This window comes from Podarcis gaigeae, assembly GCF_964106915.1.
Source record: "Podarcis gaigeae genome assembly, chromosome: 16".
In the NCBI taxonomy this organism is placed as follows: domain Eukaryota; kingdom Metazoa; phylum Chordata; class Lepidosauria; order Squamata; family Lacertidae; genus Podarcis; species Podarcis gaigeae.
Window position 1 is genome coordinate 2627717 of NC_139693.1, and position 20687 is coordinate 2648403.

At 48.7% G+C, this 20687-nt stretch overlaps 1 protein-coding gene across 3 annotated transcripts in view; it reads left to right on the top strand.

Moving 5' to 3' along the window:
- The first annotated feature begins 10831 nt into the window (after positions 1–10831).
- Positions 10832–20687, top strand: part of LOC310833215 (semaphorin-7A-like) — a 35264-nt gene continuing 25408 nt past the window's right edge. For 2 of the 3 annotated variants that reach the window (XM_083715736.1, XM_083715735.1), the window contains exon 1: positions 10833–11274. In XM_083715736.1, the coding sequence (XP_083571862.1) occupies positions 11190–11274 (85 nt within the window). In that variant the 5' untranslated portion in view covers positions 10833–11189. Of the gene's footprint in view, positions 11275–20687 lie in introns of all 3 variants that reach the window. The other variant, XM_083715734.1, reaches the window with a different exon arrangement.

A 20687-nucleotide genomic window follows, 5' to 3' on the forward strand; every position in this document is an offset into this window, starting at 1 on the left:
TCAGGTTACAGACGCTTCAGGTTACAGACTCCGCTAACCCAGAAATAGTACCTCAGGTTAAGAACTTTGCTTCAGGATGAGAACAGAAATCGTGTGGCAGCAGCAGGAGGCCCCATTAGCTAAAGTGGTACCTCAGATTAAGGACATTTCAGGTTAAGAACGGACCTCCAGAACAAATTAAGTTCTTAACCAGAGGTACCACTGTACTATAAAATAAATAAGACAGTATTGTAGATGATAAAAAATAAAATTATTTTTTTTTCTTACCTGCACTGATGATAATCATTGTTTCCGCAGTCACACAATCAATCAATCAATCAATCAATCAGTAGCTGAACTGGGTTCCACACAGTCACAAAAACAAATTAACCGAAAAAGCCTCAAGAACAAAAACACAAAATAAATAGCAAAAGCACCAAACTTAATCTGTTCCGGAAGTCCGTTTGACTTCTGAAATGTTCAAAAACCAAGGCACAGCTTCTGATTGGTGCGGGTGCCCTGGAAACAATAGCCAACAGCCAGATCGGACATTCAGTTTCTGGAAAAAGTTTGAAAACTGGAACACTTACTTCCGGGTTTTCGGCGTTTGGGAACCAAGGCGTTTGAGAACCAAGGAACCACTGTATAATAAATACACGAGGACACTGATAATTTAGGTTAATGGGCAAAAATAGGCCACAACTTTATTGGTTACAGATGTGAGTGGTTTGACTTAGGAACTGGGTGACACCAGATTATATCCCAACTTCTGCCCATCTGCACGGAGTCTCCTAAGGGTAAACCACTGGAAGGGGGAGCCTTATGACTGAAATAAAAAAATTAAGGTCATATATATATATATATATATATATATATATATATATATATATATTATTCATAAATGTACCAAGCAAACATGTACATAAACATATAAACCACATGTCTGAAGCAGCACAGGAAAACAGCCTTGGAACCATTTTGATTCCCAAACTGACCAAATATTTCTCTGCAAGGTCAAGGAAAATGGAAAAGCCTCCCCATTGCCTTCTCCTTCACAAATCCTGTCTTAAGGGTATGTCTGTGTGTGAATAGGGCGAGCCTGTGACCTGGCTCAGGAACTAAGTATTTATCATTATGAAAGACTGGCCAGGCTCCCCAGGGTATCCAATCAAGTGAGCATTAACAGGTAACCTGCCAGACAGGAGGTAAACAACGCACTCAGATTTCTGTTGTAGACCACCCTTTCTGTGATGTAGGTATGATGTTTCTGGGGGTGGTCTTGGACTCCAGGGCGGGCAATTTAAAATGTCTATATAAGAGCGGATACAGCTTTGTTCTGGGTCCTCCTCCTTTCCTGCGTGTGAGGGGAGCACCCTGTTGCAACAGTTCAACAAAGATCAGGCTTACGAGCTGCTTTGCTTCTCAATATTATCTGGCTGGCCTCTGTTCTTTTCTCCGACCGATGGAGAACCTGCAAAGGACTCTATAAGGGCTCTTGTGTCCCCCATAAGGGAATAAGGGCAGATTTTTGTTTATTACATGATATACATCAAATTGGGGTGCCCCCAGGGGCGCCGGTGGGTCATGACATGGTCCTAGCCCATGACCAAGCTTTGGACAGGATCCACACCCCCTTTGAAGGGATAGGGGCAGGTATAGGCTACCAAAGGTTTCCCTAACAAAGTTGTGACGATTGCTACAAGCTAGGCAAAAACCAAAAGGCTGGTGCCAATTTGCCAAGTGGGGAAAATTCCTACCCGGCCCCACCAATATGGTGGCCGACATATGTCCCTAGCAAGGTCAAGTCATATGGAAACTTAAAAAGAGGGTGGGTGCGGGAAAAATGGCAGATGAAGGTGATGGACTACATGGAACTGGCGGAAATGACTGGCAGAATCCAAGACCAAGGAGAAGAGTTGGTGGAAGAAGATTGGAAAAAACTTAAAGTTTATCTACAGAAACATTGTAAAATTAAGGAATGTTAGAAGGATGTTGGAATGAAGTAATGTGGTTTTAGCAGAAATGATATAAAGGATTAAGTAAAAGTGGATTGTTAATTGGTGAAAGAACAGAATGTAAAATTATAGTATATTAAGATAAATCATTAGGATAAAAATAAAGATGGAAAGGATTTGCTGAAATATCTAATTGAATTAGAATACAAAAAAGGGAGGTGTGAGGAGGTCAAGGAAATAAGCAAAGGAAAGAAAGTTATGTAAAGGATTGATTTGTTTTTTTTTTATTATCTGCATCTTTTTTCGTGTGTTTTTTTTCTTTTTTTTTCTTTGTTCTTGTATTGTTCTTTATTTTTTCTTTTTGTAACCTTTAAAATCTCAATAAAAATCTATTGGGGGGAAAAAAGAGGGCGGGTGGACTGGGAGATCCATAGAAGAGGCGAAAGGAGGTCATGCCGCGCTTCAGTTTAAATATCCTGTGGCCACGGTCAGCTACGGGCGTGATGCGGCCGGGAATCTTGGTGACGTGGGCGGCAGTCCTCCGCCCCCAATCCAGGTCACTGGGGGTCCCAGATGCCAGTTAGCAACACGCCCCCCGCCCCCAGGGAAGGGGAGCAGATTTTGCAACTCCTGTCAAATTCTACACACACACACACTATTGTCCTATAGACAATTGCTTAAGAACATCCTTGTTGCTTAAGAACATACTTTAAAATGTCAGAAGTATGGATCTAGGTCTTTAGACCCGCATGGGAAAGCATTACTAAAAGCATCCTTAAAATTATAAAAACATGGAAAGGGAATTTATATCTCACAGTTGTCATCTCCTGAACGTCCCAATTGTGAAGCCTTAGCTAGTACAACCGGCCTTTGCTTGGCATTCTTCCCTTAATACTCCAAATATTAGCTAAATTATAACATTTATTAATTAAAGAATTTAGGGGGATCTGCCCACTCACCCCACAAACTTATAACAGTCACCTTTGACTTCTTCTGTAGTTTCTGAACTCTAGGCCTTTAAGATCATAAGTATAGGAAGGAAATGAGTCATTTACATTCCACTGCTGTGTGTGTTTTGATGTTTTCTTAGCATTCTTAAGTCTATTTCATAGTTCAGCAGAGCAGCTTGCAATGCTTTGAACGCTGGAAAGAAATTTAGCCAAGAGGCATTTGAGAGGAGCTCAGATTGAACTAGCAACTTAACTAGTCTGTTTCATAAAGGGTCAAACGTGAACTGAGATCAGTTCCTTTTGGGGCAGCTTGAACTTGAACTAGGATTCCCTAGCTGTTCCAGAGACCTTGTGTGTAGGATGACGAAACGCAGAGTGTTGGGACCCCTGGCGCCGGAATAAAGGGGATTACCACAAGCTTCCTTTGGAGAGAGGCGAGAGGCTGCTCAACTCTTTGCCTGTCTCCCAGCATGAACTTTGAGTCACCAGGTGTCATAGGGGCCCTCCCCATCTGGTTTTTTTAAAAAGAAGACTCACAGTAGGTGGACTGGTTTTGGATCTGGCCCTCAGGTTAAAAGAAGTTCCCCACCCCTGATATTTTTTTAAAGGCACAGCACAAAAGGAAAATGAATTGGGAGGGAAGAGAAAGAAAGCAAACTCAAGCACAAGGTTCTTAGCTGCAATAAATTAGTATACGTAAATTTGTGGAAGATCATGGCCACTAGTCCCATCACCTCCTGGCAAATAGAAGGGGAAGAAATGGAGGCAGTGGGAGATTTTACTTTCTTGGGCTCTGTGATCACTGCAGATGGTGACAGCAGCCACGAAATTAAAAGATGCCGGCTTCTTGGGAAAAAAGCAATGACAAACCTAGACAGCATCTTAAAAAGCAGAGACATCACCTTGCCAACAAAGGTCTGTATAGTTAAAGCTCTGGTTTTCCCAGGAGTGATGTATGGAAGTGAGAGCTGGACCATAAAGAAGGCTGATGGCCAAAGAATGGATGCTTTTGAATTCTGGTGCTGGAGGAGACTCTGGAGAGTCCCATGGACTGCAAGAAGATCCAACCTCTCCATCCTTAAGGAAATCAGCCCTGAGTGCTCCCTGGAAGGACAGATCCTGAAGCTGAGGCTCCAAGACTTTGGCCACCTCATGATAAGAGAAGACTCCCTGGAAAAGACCCTGATGTTGGGAAAGATGGAGGGCGCAAGGAGAAGGGGACGACAGAGGATGAGATGGTGGGACAGTGTTCTCGAAGCTACCAGCATGAGTTTGACCAGGTAGTGGAAGACAGGAGTGCCTGGCGTGCTCTCGTCCAGGGGGTCACGAAGAGTTGGACACGACTAAACAACAAAATTTGTGGGGACATACTAAAAGGAATCAGGGAACACCTATTTAGGACGCCTTAAGCCCAGAGTGAGGGACGCAGGTGGCGCTGTGGGTTAAAGCCTCAGCGCCTAGGACTTGCCGATCGAAAGGTCAGCGGTTCGAATCCCTGCGGCGGGGTGCGCTCCCGCTGCTCGGTCCCAGCGCCTGCCAACCTAGCAGTTCGAAAGCACCTCCGGGTGCAAGTAGATAAATAGGGACCGCTTACCAGCGGGAAGGTAAACGGCGTTTCCGTGTGCGGCTCTGGCTCGCCAGAGCAGCGATGTCACGCTGGCCACGTGACCCGGAAGTGTCTCCGGACAGCGCTGGCCCCTGGCCTCTTGAGTGAGATGGGCGCACAACCCCAGAGTCTGTCAAGACTGGCCCATACGGGCAGGGGTACCTTTACCTTTTACCTTAAGCCCAGAGTGACTGGGCTGTTCTCCCAAAGAAATAACACCCATCTGGGCTGAAGCAATGAAACTCAGCAACAGATCCGCCTTGCCCTCTGTCATTTTGTGGGAAAATTTATTCCAAGTCCCCATAGCGACAAGAAATCAAACGGATTGTGGGTGCCAAAAATGGCAGATTCCTGTTGACTGAAAGCCGTGCTGATGTAACATTGCTCATAATTCTCAGACATCTCTGCAAATCACTCCAGCAAACGCTTTGCAAAATTATGGGGCTGGGTTATCCGACATTAATTCCACTCCGAGCAAACTAACTCTGGCCCATCCATTTCAGTGGGTCTCCTCTGAGTAGCTAAACGCTGTTTAAGAGAGGAAAGAGGGGCAGCTTAATTCTGAATACAACCTAATGTTGTTGTTGTTTAGTCGTTTAGTCATGTCCGACTCTTCGTGACCCCATGGACCAGAGAACGCCAGGCACCTCTGTCCTCCACTGCCTCCCGCAGTTTGGTCAAACTCATGCTGGTAACCTCGAAAACACTATCCAACCATCTCGTCCCCTGCCGTCCCCTTCTCCTTGCGCCCTCCATCTTTCCCAACATCAGGGTCTTCTCCAGGGAGTCTTCTCTTCTCATGAGGTGGCCAAAGTACTGGAGCCTCAGCTTCACAATCTGTCCTTCCAGTGAGCACTCAGGGTTGATTTCCTTCAGTATGGAGAGGTTTGATCTTCTTGCAGTCCATGGGACTCTCAAGAGTCTCCTCCAGCACCAGAATTCAAAAGCATCAATTCTTCGGCGATCAGCCTTCTTTATGGTCCAGCTCTCACTTCCATACATCACTACTGGGAAAACCATAGCTTTAACTATATGAACCTTTGTTGGCAAGGTGATGTCTCTACTTCTCAAGATGCTGTCTAGACCTGTCATTGCCCTTCTCCCAAGAAGCAGGCGTCTTTTAATTTCGTGGCTGCTGTCACCATCTGCAGTGATCATTGAGCCCAAGAAAGTAAAATCTCTCGCTACCTCCATTTCTTCCCCTTCTATTTGCCAGGAGGTGATGGGACCAGTGGCCATGATCTTCGTTTTTTTGATGTTGAGCTTCAGACCATATTTTGCGCTCTCCTCTTTCACCCTCATTAAAAGGTTCTTTAATTTCTCCTCACTTTCTGCCATCAAGGTTGTGTCATCTGCATATCTGAGGTTTTTGATATTTCTTCCGGCAATCTTGATTCCGGCTTGGGATTCATCCAGCCCAGCCTTTCGCATGATGAATTCTGCATATAAGTTAAATAAGCAGGGAGACAATATACAGCCTTGTCGTACTCCTTTCCCAATTTTGAACCAATCAGTTGTTCCATATCCAGTTCTAACTGTAGCTTCTTGTCCCACATAGAGATTTCTCAGGAGACAGATGAGGTGATCAGGCACTCCCATTTCTTTAAGAACTTGCCATAGTTGCCTAATACATTTGTTCTAAAATTGACATGTTGATAGGCTTAGAATAAAAAAAAATGTAAGCAATAACAAAAGAAAGAAGGAAGGAAAAATCAGAATTTAACAAAAATAATTTATTATAGAATGCAAGGGGAAAAGGTAGAAAGAAATATAAAGAAGTTGAATTGCTGTGGAGGGAAGAGAGGGTGGGAGGTGGGTTTTATAATTAAGTGTATAATTATGCATCTGTTGTAATTTAGGTATTATATTTTATGTGAGGGAATCATTGGGAATTTTGGTTATTATGTATTATATGTTAAGTTTCAATAAAGATCTTTGAAAATTAAAAAAAACAGAATTCTGAATACAACGTGCATATTTTTGCATAGTCACACGCAGGCAAAAAATCCAGACACTACTTAGATTCATTCATTTCAATGGGTCTACTCTGAGTAGTAGCGCTTACCTGGACTCTGCCCACATTATTGCTGGGGAGGGCGGTGAAGATGGGCAGTTTGATTTCGGATACAAAGCCCTTTTTTACGCACGCGTTAAGGAAATAAATAAAAGAAGCGCTTTCCCCCCTCCGGCTCCCTTTAAAGATGCATGACACGGCAACGTGGGGATTTATTTCTTCATTTTGGGTGCGCCAGGGGGCTGCAGAGCCCAGGCGTGACCAGAAGAGGGCGCCGCATCAGAGACGGTGGTGCTGATGTTGGTACCCAACCTGCTGTTCCCAGAAGCGATTAAGGTTTCAGGCACCAGGAATAGAGATGCTTTGGGAGGAGGAGATAGAGGAGGCCGGAGGCTTTCTGCTTGTGATGGGCAATACTAAATGGATGTCCTGCCAGCTCCGCTGCCTCCTGTTTCCCACGCAATCCCCAATTGATCTTAAAATGCTTTCCCTTTTTAGTTCAAGCTGTGCCAGAAGAGCATCTTCGTTCTCCAACTGGTGCGATGCTTCCTCTCCTCTGGCGAGACTCCAGCGGGCAGAGAGAGAGAGAGAGATCAGGTCCGACTTCCCGCATTGCAGGGGCGGGGTTGGGATGGATGACCTCAGGGGTTCCCTTCCAGCCCTGCGATTCCTTTGGAAGGAGAGCTCATCTAAGGCTTGATTTCGCCTCCAGCGGGGAATTCGATCCACAGGATCAAGGGGGTGGAGTGTCTCCCCTGTGAGGAAAAGCCTCTGGGTTTTGTTTTTTTAGTTTGGAGGAAAAGCGATTTTTTTAAAAAAAAATGCACTTTATTTATTTATTATTAATGTTGCAATACATAATGAAATCTTTACATATTGACACATATACATTAGATTCGCAAATTCACACTTTCACATTTCATTATGTACCAACATTTATCCGTTTCTTATTTCTTGCCCTGTGTCTTCACCCAACCTTGTTATTATTTTGTAACTTTATTATTGAGATTGTAATTTTGTATCTTAATAATTAAACATTCATTCTTATATATCTGCTTAGCTTATCTTAACTTAACTTTGTGAAATCAGTCTATACATATCAATAAATTCTTGTTGGAGCATCTTTTGGTCATGTATTCTTCCACACATAGGAAAAGCGATTTTAAAAAAACATAACGGGAGTTTACAAAATGATGCTTCACCTGGAGGAAGCAGGCGGAGGAAAGCTCTTCCTCCTCTCTCGTAAGACTAGGGAATGTGGACATTCAGCAAAGCGAAGATCCAGCACAGTCCTTCATAGCTGGACTATGGAACTCCCTGACACATGAGGCGGTGATGGCTTTAAAAGAGGATTCTTGGTGGCATTGTAGGAGATGATATTAACAGACAGGGTTGTAAGCTGTTTTTATATGCAATGACAGCAGCAAGAATATTATTGGCACAAAAATGGAAGCAAGAAGAACTACCGACGAAAGAAGAATGGAGGATGAAGTTGATGGACTATGCAGAATTAGATAAATTAACAGGAAGGATTTGAAACCTGCGGGATCAGAGATTCTTAGAGGACTGGAGTAAATATATGAACTATCTGAAAAGTAATTGTGATGAACAGATTATGCTAGTAGGACTGCAAGAAGTTGTGTAAGGTGGGTTTTCTTGAAATATTACAAGAAAGACTATGGAAAGAATTAAGGACAACTAAATGCAATATAGAAATTAAAAAATGCAGAATAAGTGATAAAGAACGGAAAATCATCAGAGGTGTTGATGGAAGTCTAAAACATTGTATAAGATGAGAAGATATGTTGTATGACTGTTGGAACTGATATGTTAAGAAATCAATAAAAAATTATAATAAAAAATAAAAGCGTATTCTTGGGGAAGAGGGCTTTTGATGGCATGATGTCTGTTCAGCCTCCGCAGGTGCAGGCAGAAATGCTTTGGAATATCGTTGTTGTTGTTGTTTAGTCGTTTAGTCGTGTCCGCCTCTTCGTGACCCCCTGGACCAGAGCACGCCAGGCACTCCTGTCTTCCGCTGCCTCCCGCAGTTTGGTCAAACTCATGCTGGTAGCTTCGAGAACACTGTCCCACCATCTCGTACTCTGTCGTCCCCTTCTCCTTCTACCCTAGAATCAGAGCAGCTAGAATCCTGGTTTTCTGAAGCAGCGCGGAGAGGGAGGCCCAACAGGCTTCAAATGTTGTTGTTGTTGTTGTTTAGTCGTTTAGTCATGCCCGCCTCTTCGTGACCCCATGGACCAGAGCACGCCAGGCACTCCTGTCTTCCACTGCCTCCCTCATGTTAGTCTCTTCGAGAACACTGTCCCACCATCTCGTCCTCCGTCGTCCCCTTCTCCTTGTGCCCTCCATCTTTCCCAACATCAGGGTCTTTTCCAGGGAGTCTTCTCTTCTCATGAGGGGGCCAAAGTCTTGGAGCCTCAGCTTCAGGATCTGTCCTTCCAGTGAGCACTCAGGGCTGATTTCCTTAAGGATGGAGAGGTTGGATCTTCTTGCAGTCCGTGGGACTCTCCAGAGTCTCCCCCAGCATTGTGAATATTGGTTGCTGGAAACCAGAGGAGGGGAGAGAGAGGTCTTGTCCTGGGGTGCTGCTTGCAGGCTCCCCGTTGCGGAATCTGTTTTGAGAAAAGGACAATGCACTCTAGGAGCCTGTCTTTAATCTGACTGAACGGCCAGACGCTTGTTATGTCCACTCAGTGCTTTTTTTCCCTGGGGAAACGCAGAGGTACGCACACCCCTAAACATTTTGTGAATCTAAGTTTGGCTTCATCGGGGGGCAGTATTTCAATAGGAGTAGAGAAGTGAGAGTACCCCTAAACATTTTTTGAGGGGAGGAAAAAAAAGCACTGTGTTCACTTCTGCAACTACTGTAGAAAGCTCCCTACTTGCCCTGCGTGGGAAATTTTTATTATCTTGTTCTGAGCCAGTACACGCCAATCATTGGTGTCCTGGGAGCACTTAAACCTGTGCTAACGGAACAGAGTGTCCACGTTTTATTTATTTATTTCATAAAGTTTATACGCCGCTGGGTTGTTTATATACGTATTTAAAAAAACCTCAATGCAAAAAAAAAAAAGATAAAGCAATAAGATTTGCCGCTAGGGAAAATTAACAGCAGGAGTGAAAGCCCTTAGGAAATAACAATAGATTTTAAAAGCAGGTGAAGACCTGCATTAACTTTCTAAATGTCTGAGTAGGCAGATCTCCCTGGCTTCAGTTGCCCGTGCTCTGATGACCTCCCGCTTGGACTACTGTAATGTGCTGTCCGTGGGGCTACCCTGGAAGACTGTCCAGAGGCTGAAGCTCGTATGGGACTCGGCTGCTAGGCTGTTAAATAGGCAGGTGCATGCTGCTCCAGAGAAGCGGACACGGAGCAATGGTTCCAAACTACAAGAAAGAAGATTCCACCTAAACCTTAGGAAGAACTTCCTGACAGTAAGAGCTGTTCGACAGTGGAATTTGCTACCAAGGAGTGTGGTCGAGTCTCCTTCTTTGGAGGTCTTTAAGCAGAGGCTTGACAACCATATGTCAGGAGTGCTCTGATGGTGTTTCCTGCTTGGCAGGGGGTTGGACTCGATGGCCCTGGTGGTCTCTTCCAACTCTAGGATTCTATGATTCTATGATTCTATGCTCTAGTTATCTCCCGCTTGGATTACCATTAGGTCCAGTTGCGGACGACTCTGGGGTTGCAGCACTCATCTCACTTTACTGGCTGAGGGAGCTGACGTACAGCTTCCGGGTCATGTGACCAACATGACTAAGCCGCTTCTGGCGAACCAGAGCAGTGCATGAAAACGCCGTTTACCTTCCCACTGGAGTGGTACCTATTTATCTATTTGCACCTTGACGTGCTTTTGAACTGCTAGGTTGGCAGGAGCAGGGACGGAGCAACGGGAGCTCACCCCGTCGCAGGGATTTGAACCGCCGACCTTCTGATCAGCAAGTCCTAGGCTCAGTGGTTTAACCCACAGCCCCACTGATATATAAACTGATACATAAATGAGCGTTTATCCCATGAACACAACCCCTTCACTCTACCCCCTTTGTGTCATTAAAGCAGGGAGTCTTTAATTAATTAACCATCATTGAAAATAGCCAGGATATTTTACATTGCGGCAGCCTTTGGCTATGTGCAATAAAACTGACCGACTGACTGACAATGTGTCCATCATAAGCCAGGCGCTAAGGGCCACCTCTGCCCATCACTCAACAACAGAGCCGGCTCTGAAAGCATCCCACCCCTTTCTGGGCTGGCCATTTCCCCCCAGGGACATTCCCCGAGCGACCAGATTGGACTTCTCCCCATTTTCCTTCTGCCACCTTGCAAATCTCTTTGCTGTGTGGTTCTCTTTCGCCTGCGACTTAAAAAAAGGGGCAGGGCAGGCAGCGATGGTTGGTCATGGTTCCCGCCCCCCTCTCTCCTCGAGGAAGCTATGCTGACGTTTGTTTCTCCTCTGCCGGGTTGGTGGGGATGTAGTTATTTATTTATTTCGAAGGGGCTATAAATTAGGATAGCGAGGGCTGGGAGGAGGAGTGCACTCAGCTCTTGACAGAAGCCAGAGGAAAAACAGCGCCTGTGGAGTTTTCCTTGCTGCAGACATCCATCCTCAGCAAGCAGACATTCTCTCTTCCTCCCCACACAGATACCCACCCCCCCCCCAAAAAAAAAGATGAGAGGCCTCCGTTTTTACCTGCTCTCCATCCTCTGCCTCGCCTCCTCCCAAAAGGTGCCCAGGCTGAAGCTCAATCTGCAAGGTTTGTGAGAGAACTATTTTTTTTATTATAATAGTGCCCGCAATTTCTTTTTTTTTTAAAAAAAAAGCCAATCTTGCATTCGTCTTACATGATCTAACCAGAAACATTCCCTCGCCTCAAAGAAAAGGGGGGGTGTATATACGATAGCTTTTAAGTTTATTTAATGCATGGTAGTTGCAGGAGATTAGAAATAAGAACAGGTTAGAATTGCCTCTGTTCAGCTTTCTGCATGAGAAACTATTTGCAGATTTGCAAAGAGGAGTTCAGGACATCCTAGGTGGTTGCTTTGCATTTGTTGGGGAGTCAGGAGGGGCTCACCCCACCAGCCTGAAAATTGGGGGTCTGCTGATTCTTTCATGGTCATTTGTGGGTGTTGTCCCCCCATCTCAGCTGTGAGATACTCGGTAGAAAAACAGATATATAACCTAAGATGTTATGCATTCCTTTTGCACAGAGGCATGTTGCAGGAGGAGGAGGCGGTTGCCACGGAAACCTGTTTATCATTAAGCACATTTTGGAGAGGACCAGGTCTGGCTCAGTCACTCTGAGCCGACCAAGCTGCTTGTTTTCATCTCTCGCTCTCAAGTCTGACAGGCGGGGATTTCACTTGTGGGCAGGATGGGCAGCCCCATCTACTCAGAGTAGACCCATTGAAAGGATTGGTTTCATTGGGTCCACTCTGAGAACGCCTAGCGCCGGAGGCAACGCATGAGAGGCTGACTTTTACCAAGACAGACTCATTGGTCTCTGGAGCTCAGCATGGCCAACACTGACTGGCAGCTGCTCTAACGAGTTCCAGACCAGAAGTCTTTCCCAGCCCTGCCTGGGGATGATGTCTCTGGGGATTGCATGCCTTCTGCATGCCAGGCAGGTGTCCTGCCAACAAGCCGACTCAGAACTTCGATACCCCACGCCCTGTTGCCAGACAAAAGTCTCTTTTGAATGAAGCCAGCCTGCAACTTCCAAGGAAAGCAGTCAGGTCACAGGGCGTGGCAGCAAAGGCAATTATTATTATTATTATTATTATTATTAACCTTCTTCTGGTGGCTACAGCCTGACACAGCAAAGTGCATTCCAAGCGCACCCCTCCCAGGCAATTATAATACCATCTGCCCCTTCCTTTGGGTCAAGACGTTTTGTTTTGCCAGACCCGGCAGTGCAAATCTTTCTTGCTGGAACCAAATCTTGCTTGCTGTGCAATGCAGATGTCTGGGGAGGGGGTCAGATGTGGCTTCCAGGCAGATCATCCCGCTGCCCGGGCAGAGATGGAAGGCGGGCGATGTCCCTGTGTCACTAGACAGCATTGGGTGGGGGGGGGTTTCCTTTATCTATTTGCACCGGAGCTTTCTGAGTAGGTGCAGTCTATCTGAGCAGCTAGAATCCTGCTTTTCCAAAGCAGCGCGGAGAGGGAGGCCCAACAGGCTTCAAATATTGTTGTTGTTGTTGTTTAGTCATTTAGTCATGCCTGCCTCTTTGTGACCCCCTGGACCAGAGCACGCCAGGCACTCCTGTCTTCCACTGCCTCCCTCATGTTGGTCTCTTCGAGAACACTGTCCCACCATCTCGCCCTCCACCATCCCCTTCTCCTTGTGCCCTCCATCTTTCCCAACATCAGGGTCTTTTCCAGGGAGTCTTCTCTTCTCATGAGGTGGCCAAAGTACTGGAGCCTCAGCTTCACAATCTGTCCCTCCAGTGAGCACTCAGGGCTGGTTTCCTTCAGAATGGAGAGGTTTGATCTTCTTGCAGTCCGTGGGACTCTCAAGAGTTTCCTCCAGCCCCATAATTCAAAAGCATCCATTCTTTGACGATCAGCCTTCTTTATGGTCCAGCTCTCACTTCCATACATGCTTCAAATATTACATAAGATAATGACAGGTTTTTTAAAAACATATCTAGGGTCGGTTGGAAGATTTGGAGCGAACGCCTTCCTTAAATCAGTTTTGCAGCTTTCAGGTGTGGTCCTTGCTAGTCTGCAGCAGGGAAGGCACATTACTTGGTGGTAGGGGATCTGCCTGGCTTGCAGAAGGTCCCGGGTTCAAGTCCTGGCATCTCTAGATAGGGCTTGGAAAGATCCCACCCGCACCCGTGCCTGAAACCCTGGAGAGCTGCTGCCAGTCAGTGTAGGCACTTCTGAGCTCGGTGAAGCTCTGTCTGGGTATAAGGCAGCTTCCTCTGATCCTATACTGAGCCATGAGCTCAGTGGCAAAAGCCTGAAGGAGCCTGAACATCATGAGGCGTCATAGCGATGAGTGCATTGAACTCTGTAAATCGGTGGTGATAGGCAATCAGGGATGCTGCAGTACAAGCAATTAGGCACCAAACTCGTTTGCGAGCTTCTCTGAGTGATCCTAGGATTAAGCATCACCATTGCGTGGGACGAAGTCTACCTCCACACCCTAAATTTAAATCACATGACTTCCCACCACTTGAGAATCCTGGGAACTGTGGTTGACCGCCCACCAAACTGCAATTCCCTGCACCCTTAAACTACAGTTCCCAGCATTGGGCTCTAAATATAGGGTGTGTCCGAAGCCGAATTGTTTGTTTATGAAATGCCATCGTCGCCTTTCAAGAGGCATACACCTTCCTAATATACTGTGCATTTTATAATTGTGAAAACCTCCATATTCGCAATTAAAATCATTTAAACTCCAGAGGCAGGAGTCTCTTTCATTTCAGAGAAGGGAGAGGGCTGTGTCATCGTGAGACCGGCTTCCACTTCTGCGGAATGATTTCAGCAGAACTTGCTGGGGAAACTGTAGTTCAGGGGTAGGGCATCAGCAGATGGGTTCAGTCCCCGGGATTTAAAAATAAAAATAAAAACCAGGTTAGCAGATGAAAGGGGATTTTGTTTCCCCCCGGCCTCAGATCCTGGAAAGATGCCGTCACTCAGAGCTGACAGGCCTGCTCCAGACAGACAAACAGCCTGATCTGGTAGGAGATGGGTTTCCTACATCCCTAATCCAAGACCCCCACAATTTTTCCTGGACCCATAGACATCTGGGGCGGGTGGCAAATGGCCTCTTGGCTTATCTCACCCTTGTGATTCACAGGTGCGTGATTTGAAGAGGCACAAGAAGTTTCCATCTTGATGTTGTTGGGCAGAGCAGCGGTTCTGGGGCACAACACCTGCTTGGCCCCACTTTCAATCTCCGCCCCTCTCCCTCTGAAAACCCAAAGAGCTGCTACCAGTCAGTGCAGGGAATACTGAACTGGATGGAGCCTGGCTTGCACAAGGCTGCTCTCAGCGTTCCTCTTTACACAAGCAAGGGACCTTGACTGTTGTTTTTAGGGGAAGGAAGTGGCCCAGCTCAGCGGCTAGCGCGATCTGCTTCGCCTGCAGACGGTCCCGGGTTCAATCGCCGGGAGAGACCCTCCGTCTGAAAGCCCGGAGAGGCGCTGCCAGTCAGTGTGGGCAATACTAAGCTAGATAGACCAAGGACATAAGACCAGCTTCCTGAGGGCCTTGTGCCACTAAATAGGCCATTTCGGCAGCAAATGAATCAGCTTAGCAACCCTTTAATAGAGGGGCGAGGCAAATTCATGGAGGAGAAGCCACTATCCACAATGATTATGTTCTCCATCCTCTGTTGGACTCTGGAGGCCAGTCGCTGAGAACCACAAACGGACAGGGGTGTTCTTGCGCTTGGGTCCTGCTGGAGGGCTTCTCGTTGGGGCACCTGGTTGGCTGCTGTGAGAACATGATGCTGAACTAGATGGGCCCTTCTGGGCCTGATCCAGCAACCGGGCTCTTCTGAGATTCTTGTGGAACCTCCAGGTCCAGAGGCAGTCTATCTGGACTTCTAGGTAACCGGGGGCATTTGGCTGATGCGAAAGCAGGGAGGCTGGACATTGGGCCTGCCCAACATTTTCACTCTGGCTGGGTTGTTGTTTTGTTTTACTCTGGGGCTAAGGCCTCAAATGCACGAATGCTTTGGCTTTTATTTATTTCTTGCTATTGCGTTTACGTTCCACCTTTTTCCTCTACGGAGCTCAATTCTCCTCCTCATTTAATGCCCACAACAGTCCTGCGAGGTAGGATAGGCTGAGAGGCAGTGACTGGCCCCCAAGTGGACGAGTGCAGATTTGAACCCTGGGCTCTCCCAGGTCCTAGTCTGACACTCTAGCGACCACACTACGAGGGGTCTTTTGGGGGGACGGGGATGGACATAAGGACAGCCCCGATGTGTCAGACCAAGGGAAGCCCACACATGAGGTCTGAAACCACCAGCTCTCTTCCTTTACGCTGCAAGGCGAGGCTCTCCCTGTGCCCTAATGAAGGGGGTAGACTGCCTTTGTAAATGGAGGTTCTATTCTGAACGACCATGGCTAGCAGGAAGAACCCTCTGATGGGGTCTGGCCTAGATCAGTTCCCCACGATGGCCATTCAGACACTCCTGTGAAGCCCTCCACAAGGCCACCATGGCAACAGCCTTCTCCATCCGCGTTGCTACAGGTAGACTGCCTCTGCATCTGGATGCTCCATGGGGGTCTTCATAGCTAACTACAGCCATTAAAAACCCCTATGCTGCCCCTCTCCCCCAGATTAACTGGCTTTTGCCAAATCATGGCCCCAAATTCCATAGCCATCTAGGAACTGGCACAACTGGGGTCTAGACACACACACACACACACACACCGGTTCTGCCCCCTGGGATCTGAGCAACGTCTAGTAGGTAGGAATAAATGGCCTTTGAAGATGCCAAGCAGGTGTTTGTCCCCTTTGCTGCAGAAAGATGCACTCTGCACGTCCTCAGAGAATCTCTGCACATCGGGTTTTTCTCAACGCTTTAAAGAAGGTAGGAAAGGCACTCTGCACCTCCTCAGGGGATCGCTGCACACTCGGAGGTTTCCCAGACCAGATAGTGCTGCTTTCAGGCATACCTGAGACCTGGGCATCTCTTTCCCCTTGGCACCAGAGGCAGTGCCACACCTGAGATTGGATTGCAGGGCCTGGCCGGCAGCCAGCAAGACAGCCACTCTCTTCCAAAAACAGGAGGCTTTTTTTGCAGAGAAAAAGAGGAGGAGGAGGAGATTTTATAGACTGGGTCAGGCTAGACTTGGCACTCTCTGCAGTGCGGATAAAAAGAGAGCTGCGAGCTCCGAGAGGAGGGGAGGCAGGGAACACAAAAACAACGCCCCAGATTCGTTCTCCGATACGCGGTTGCCACCCGCAGGGCTCGCCCTCGCAGACCCAAATTGCACGCTGCTCTTCATCACGACACATTTGTTAGCAAAGCCCCCAGAAAGGAAAGCCTGTGGGTTTAAGCAGCATTTCTGCAAGAGAGAGAGAGAGAGAGAGAGAGAGAGAGAGAGAGAGAGAGAGACAGAGAGAGAGAGAGAGAGAGAGAGTCTCTCAAGGACCAGGTGGGATGCTCTGGTTTCCTGCCCTTTGAATGCCCATTCTGGGTTCCCAGTTCAGCTCCCCCACTTGTGGATGATGGACAGTTTCCAGCCAAGAGGGACCTTGGGGAAATTTCCCCATAAACGCTCTCCCCGCTCCTCAACCCCACTGCAATGTTGTTGTTGTTGTTTAGTCGTTTAGTCGTGTCCGCCTCTTCGTGACCCCCTGGACCAGAGCACGCCAGGCCCTCCTGTCTTCCACTGCCTCCCGCAGTTTGGTCAAACTCATGCTGGTAGCTTTGAGAGCACTGTCCCACCATCTCTTCCTCTGCCGTCCCCTTCTCCTTGTGCCCTCCATCTTTCCCAACATCAGGGTCTTTTCCAGGGAGTCTTCTCTTCTCCTGAGGTGGCCAAAGTCTTGGAGCCTCAGCTTCAGGATCTGTCCTTCCAGTCAGCACTCAGGGCTGATTTCCTTCAGAATGGAGAGGTTTGATCTTCTTGCAGTCCATGGGACTCTCAAGAGTCTCCTCCAGCACCAGAATTCAAAAATGTTAGCACAGGGCAAAGGAGCTAGGGAGGTTTGAAGCATAGGATTGCAGAATCGCAGACCTGGAAAGGATCCAGAAGGATCTAGCCCAAACCACGGCATTGCAAGAATCAGTGGTCCCCAAACCTTTGCTCCATAAGGTAAAAAGGTAAAGGGACCCTGACCATTAGGTCCAGTCGTGGCCGACTCTGGGGTTGCGGCGCTCATCTTGCTTTCCTGGCCGAGGGAGCCAGCGTCCAGCTTCCAGGTCATGTGGCCAGCATGACTAAGCCGCTTCTGGTGAACCAGAGCAGCGCGCGTTAACGCCGTTTACCTTCCCGCCGGAGTGGTACCTATTTATCTACTTGCACTTTGACGTGCTTTCGAACTGCTAGGTGGGCAGGAGCAGGGACCGAGCAACAGGAGCTCACCCCGTCGTGGGGATTTGAACTGCCGACCTTCTGATCGGCAAGCCCTAGGCTCTGTGGTTGAACCCACAGCGCCAACCCACCCCAATGTCCTTTTCCCCTATAAAAAAGCATTATTCAGAATAGCAGTTTGCACGATAAAAACACGATCACATTCGAAACAGTAACGGTTAATTGCAAATGTAACCAAAACTGTTCAGATTAATTAATTCAATGTACGTGCTCTGGTGATGCCAGCTTTTCGGAGTCTGGTGGTCATTTACACCCCCAGTGACCCCCCACCGCCTCTTGGCACCCCCTAGGTAATTTCACCACCCTCAAGGGCGTCCTTCCAACCGAACCCCAATGGAGAGTGCCCGTTCCACCACGTCCTTGGTGGTTTGGGGTCTTCCCCCCCTTGCGATCTCGTCTTTCACAGCTCCGCTCAACCCCTCCCAGAACAGGTCTCTGACGGCAGGCGATTCTTTCTCCCAGGCTAGTACATTCACCAATCCGAAAAAACGTGAATGATATTGCCTCACAGTGGCTTTACCTTGTCTTAGTCCGTGAATCTCCCTCCTAGCGATATCCACATCAATCTCAGATAAAAAACACGCATCCATCACTTTAATGAAGGCAGCCGCATTTTGGAGGGCTGGATCCTTGTCTCTCCATAGATTGCGCAGCCATGATTTTGCCTCCCCCCGTAAATGCGAAATAATAAATCCCACTCTCTCTTCCTCATTTTTAAAGTCTTTGTCCAGCAGCTGCAATGCATAAATTACATCTGCTCTGAAGTTAGGATACTCCTGCAGGTCCCCATTGAAGTGAGAAACCAGGCTCCCTCCTCTGTTTCCCAGCCCAATCCCTTCTGGTCTGGTGGCCGGTAGCCTCTGTGTACTTAGCACTTCTAACCTGGTTCGCAGATCCTGGCAGGCAGCAGCTGCTTCCTGTTCTTTCTTTCTGGAAGCCGCAATTTCTGCAGTCAACTGCGTCACTGCGTTTTGCAAACTCGCTATCCTCTCTTCGGTAGTCATTTCCCTGTTTTTCGTGAGCTCGCGAAGCACCAATCTTCACCCCTCGCTGCTTTCCCGCACTCCACGAGGTTGCAAAATTGGTGAAAAAAGGAGAGGGGACTTACTGTCAGGACTGCCGCTAGGTCCCAGCTCACAGAGGACCAACGCCCAGTGGATATTATATACAAAAGTCTTTATTGAAGTTTAGTTTCCATTTCCAAGCTCTGGGCGCGCAGGCCCACGTCTTAACGCTAGACCGGCTAAGTCCCCTCTGACTCACTGCTCCACCCACACCAGTTTAAGATTCTAGCCCGGCTCCACCTCTTGCGCTGCTCTTTCCTGCGTTGGGTCCTTCTGCCCTCTGGGGTTCCCTCCTTCCTGGACTCCTCTGACGCGGAGCCTCCTGAGTCTTGCCCCTCCCTCCGGCGGGCTTTAGGACCTGGCTCCCTTCCCGGGCTCCCCGCTGTGCCGCGCTCCTGTACATTTGAACTTGGCGCGCGCGCCCAGCCGGTGACTTTCCTTCTGACCGTTTCCCCGCTTCCTGATGTGGGTGTTGCCAAACCTGACTCCTCTCCTCCCTCTGGTGGTGAGGACACTGGTCCCGACTCCTGGGACTCCCCCTCCCCACTGCGCTCTGGTGGAGACGCTGGCCCTGATCTCCAGCTGCTGTTCAGGGACTCCCCGCTGGCCCCTCCCTCTTGAGGTTTCTCCCTTGGAATCTCCCTTGCTCTGGCCACCGGCGCTCCCTTCTGTGAGTCCTCCGATTCGCTAGAGAGGCTTGTGGAATAACTCTGGCCACTGTCACTGCCTGCGCCCCCCTCGTACTCCTCCTCCTCACTCTCCATTTGCTCCCCCTCCTGTGTCTCTCCTTCTGAACCCCTGACATCCATCCCCCCCTCGAAGCCCCCCCTTCCCCCCTCCCCCTCTTCCGGTGCGGGTTCCGGGTGCTCCATTGTTGTAGGGGTGAGTCCAGGATACAGCTCGTCCCCTGAGGCTTGCAACCATCGAGATAAGTCCGGGAAGTCCCCCATGGGCTCGTCGACGACGACCTCCTCCGCTTCCATCTCCTGCGCGGTGTGCTCGAAATCTGAGCTCGACCCCAAATCACCCAAGAGCCCTCCTCCCCCTGTTGCTTGATGGGGGTCCACCTCCCAGGGCCCCTTCGGCATGTCTCTGCGCCAGCCCACTTCGGGTTGGTCCTCCCACCAATAAGATCCCCCCGTGCCAAAACCTGAAAGCGATCCCTCCGGGGAGCTGCCTCCCGGAGCCGAGTCCTCAGCTGACGAGAAACCCCGGAAAGTGCTGGCCGAGAGTGTGGGTGTGAACAAACAATCCTCGAAAAAGCCCGCCGGCATAGGCTTGTGCGGGAAAAGTGTGTGGAATTCTTCCTTGAGCAACTGCTCTTCCACTGCGTAATCCGGCACCCACCTGTTGGCGCTGGCCGGGGTGTCCTCTGTGGCGAGAAGATATTCAATCCCGTCCTCCCCCCACCTTGAGTCTAAAATCTCAGTGGCTTCATTAAGTGGCTCCCCTTTCGGCGACCCCCCTTTTTTGGGCGCTTCCCTGAGCGGGTCTGGCGCCTTCCCCGGTGCTTGAAACCTGTGGGGCTCTCTGTAGGGCGTGAGCACTGATCTATGAAAGACCGGGTGCATTCTGGAACCCTCCGGGAGTGTCAACCGGAAGGCCACTGGGTTGATCTGCGCCTCTACTTGGTAAGGCCCTAGCTGCTTGTGCCCTAGTTTCTTCTTGGCTAACGATCTGGCTGGAACTGCTTGTGCTGCCAACCAGACCCAGTCTCCCACCTGGATGTCCTCCCCAACCCTCCTGTGTCGATCTGCCTGCACTTTGTAAGCCTGTTTTGCCAACTCTAACTGCCTCCTGAGCTGCTCGTGGATCTCCTGCAACTCCGCTGCCACGTCCTCTGCTCCCTGTGGCTCCCCCTCCCGCACTGTGTCCAGACCCGGGAAGGTTCTGGGATGCCTCCCGTAGTTGGCGAAAAATGGTGTCACCCCCGTGGACCCGTGCTTCGTGTTGTTGTAGGCAAACTCGGCCAACGGTAGATAGTCCACCCAGGTCGATGGCTGCTGGTTCGCGTAGCATCTCAGGTACTGCTGCATGATG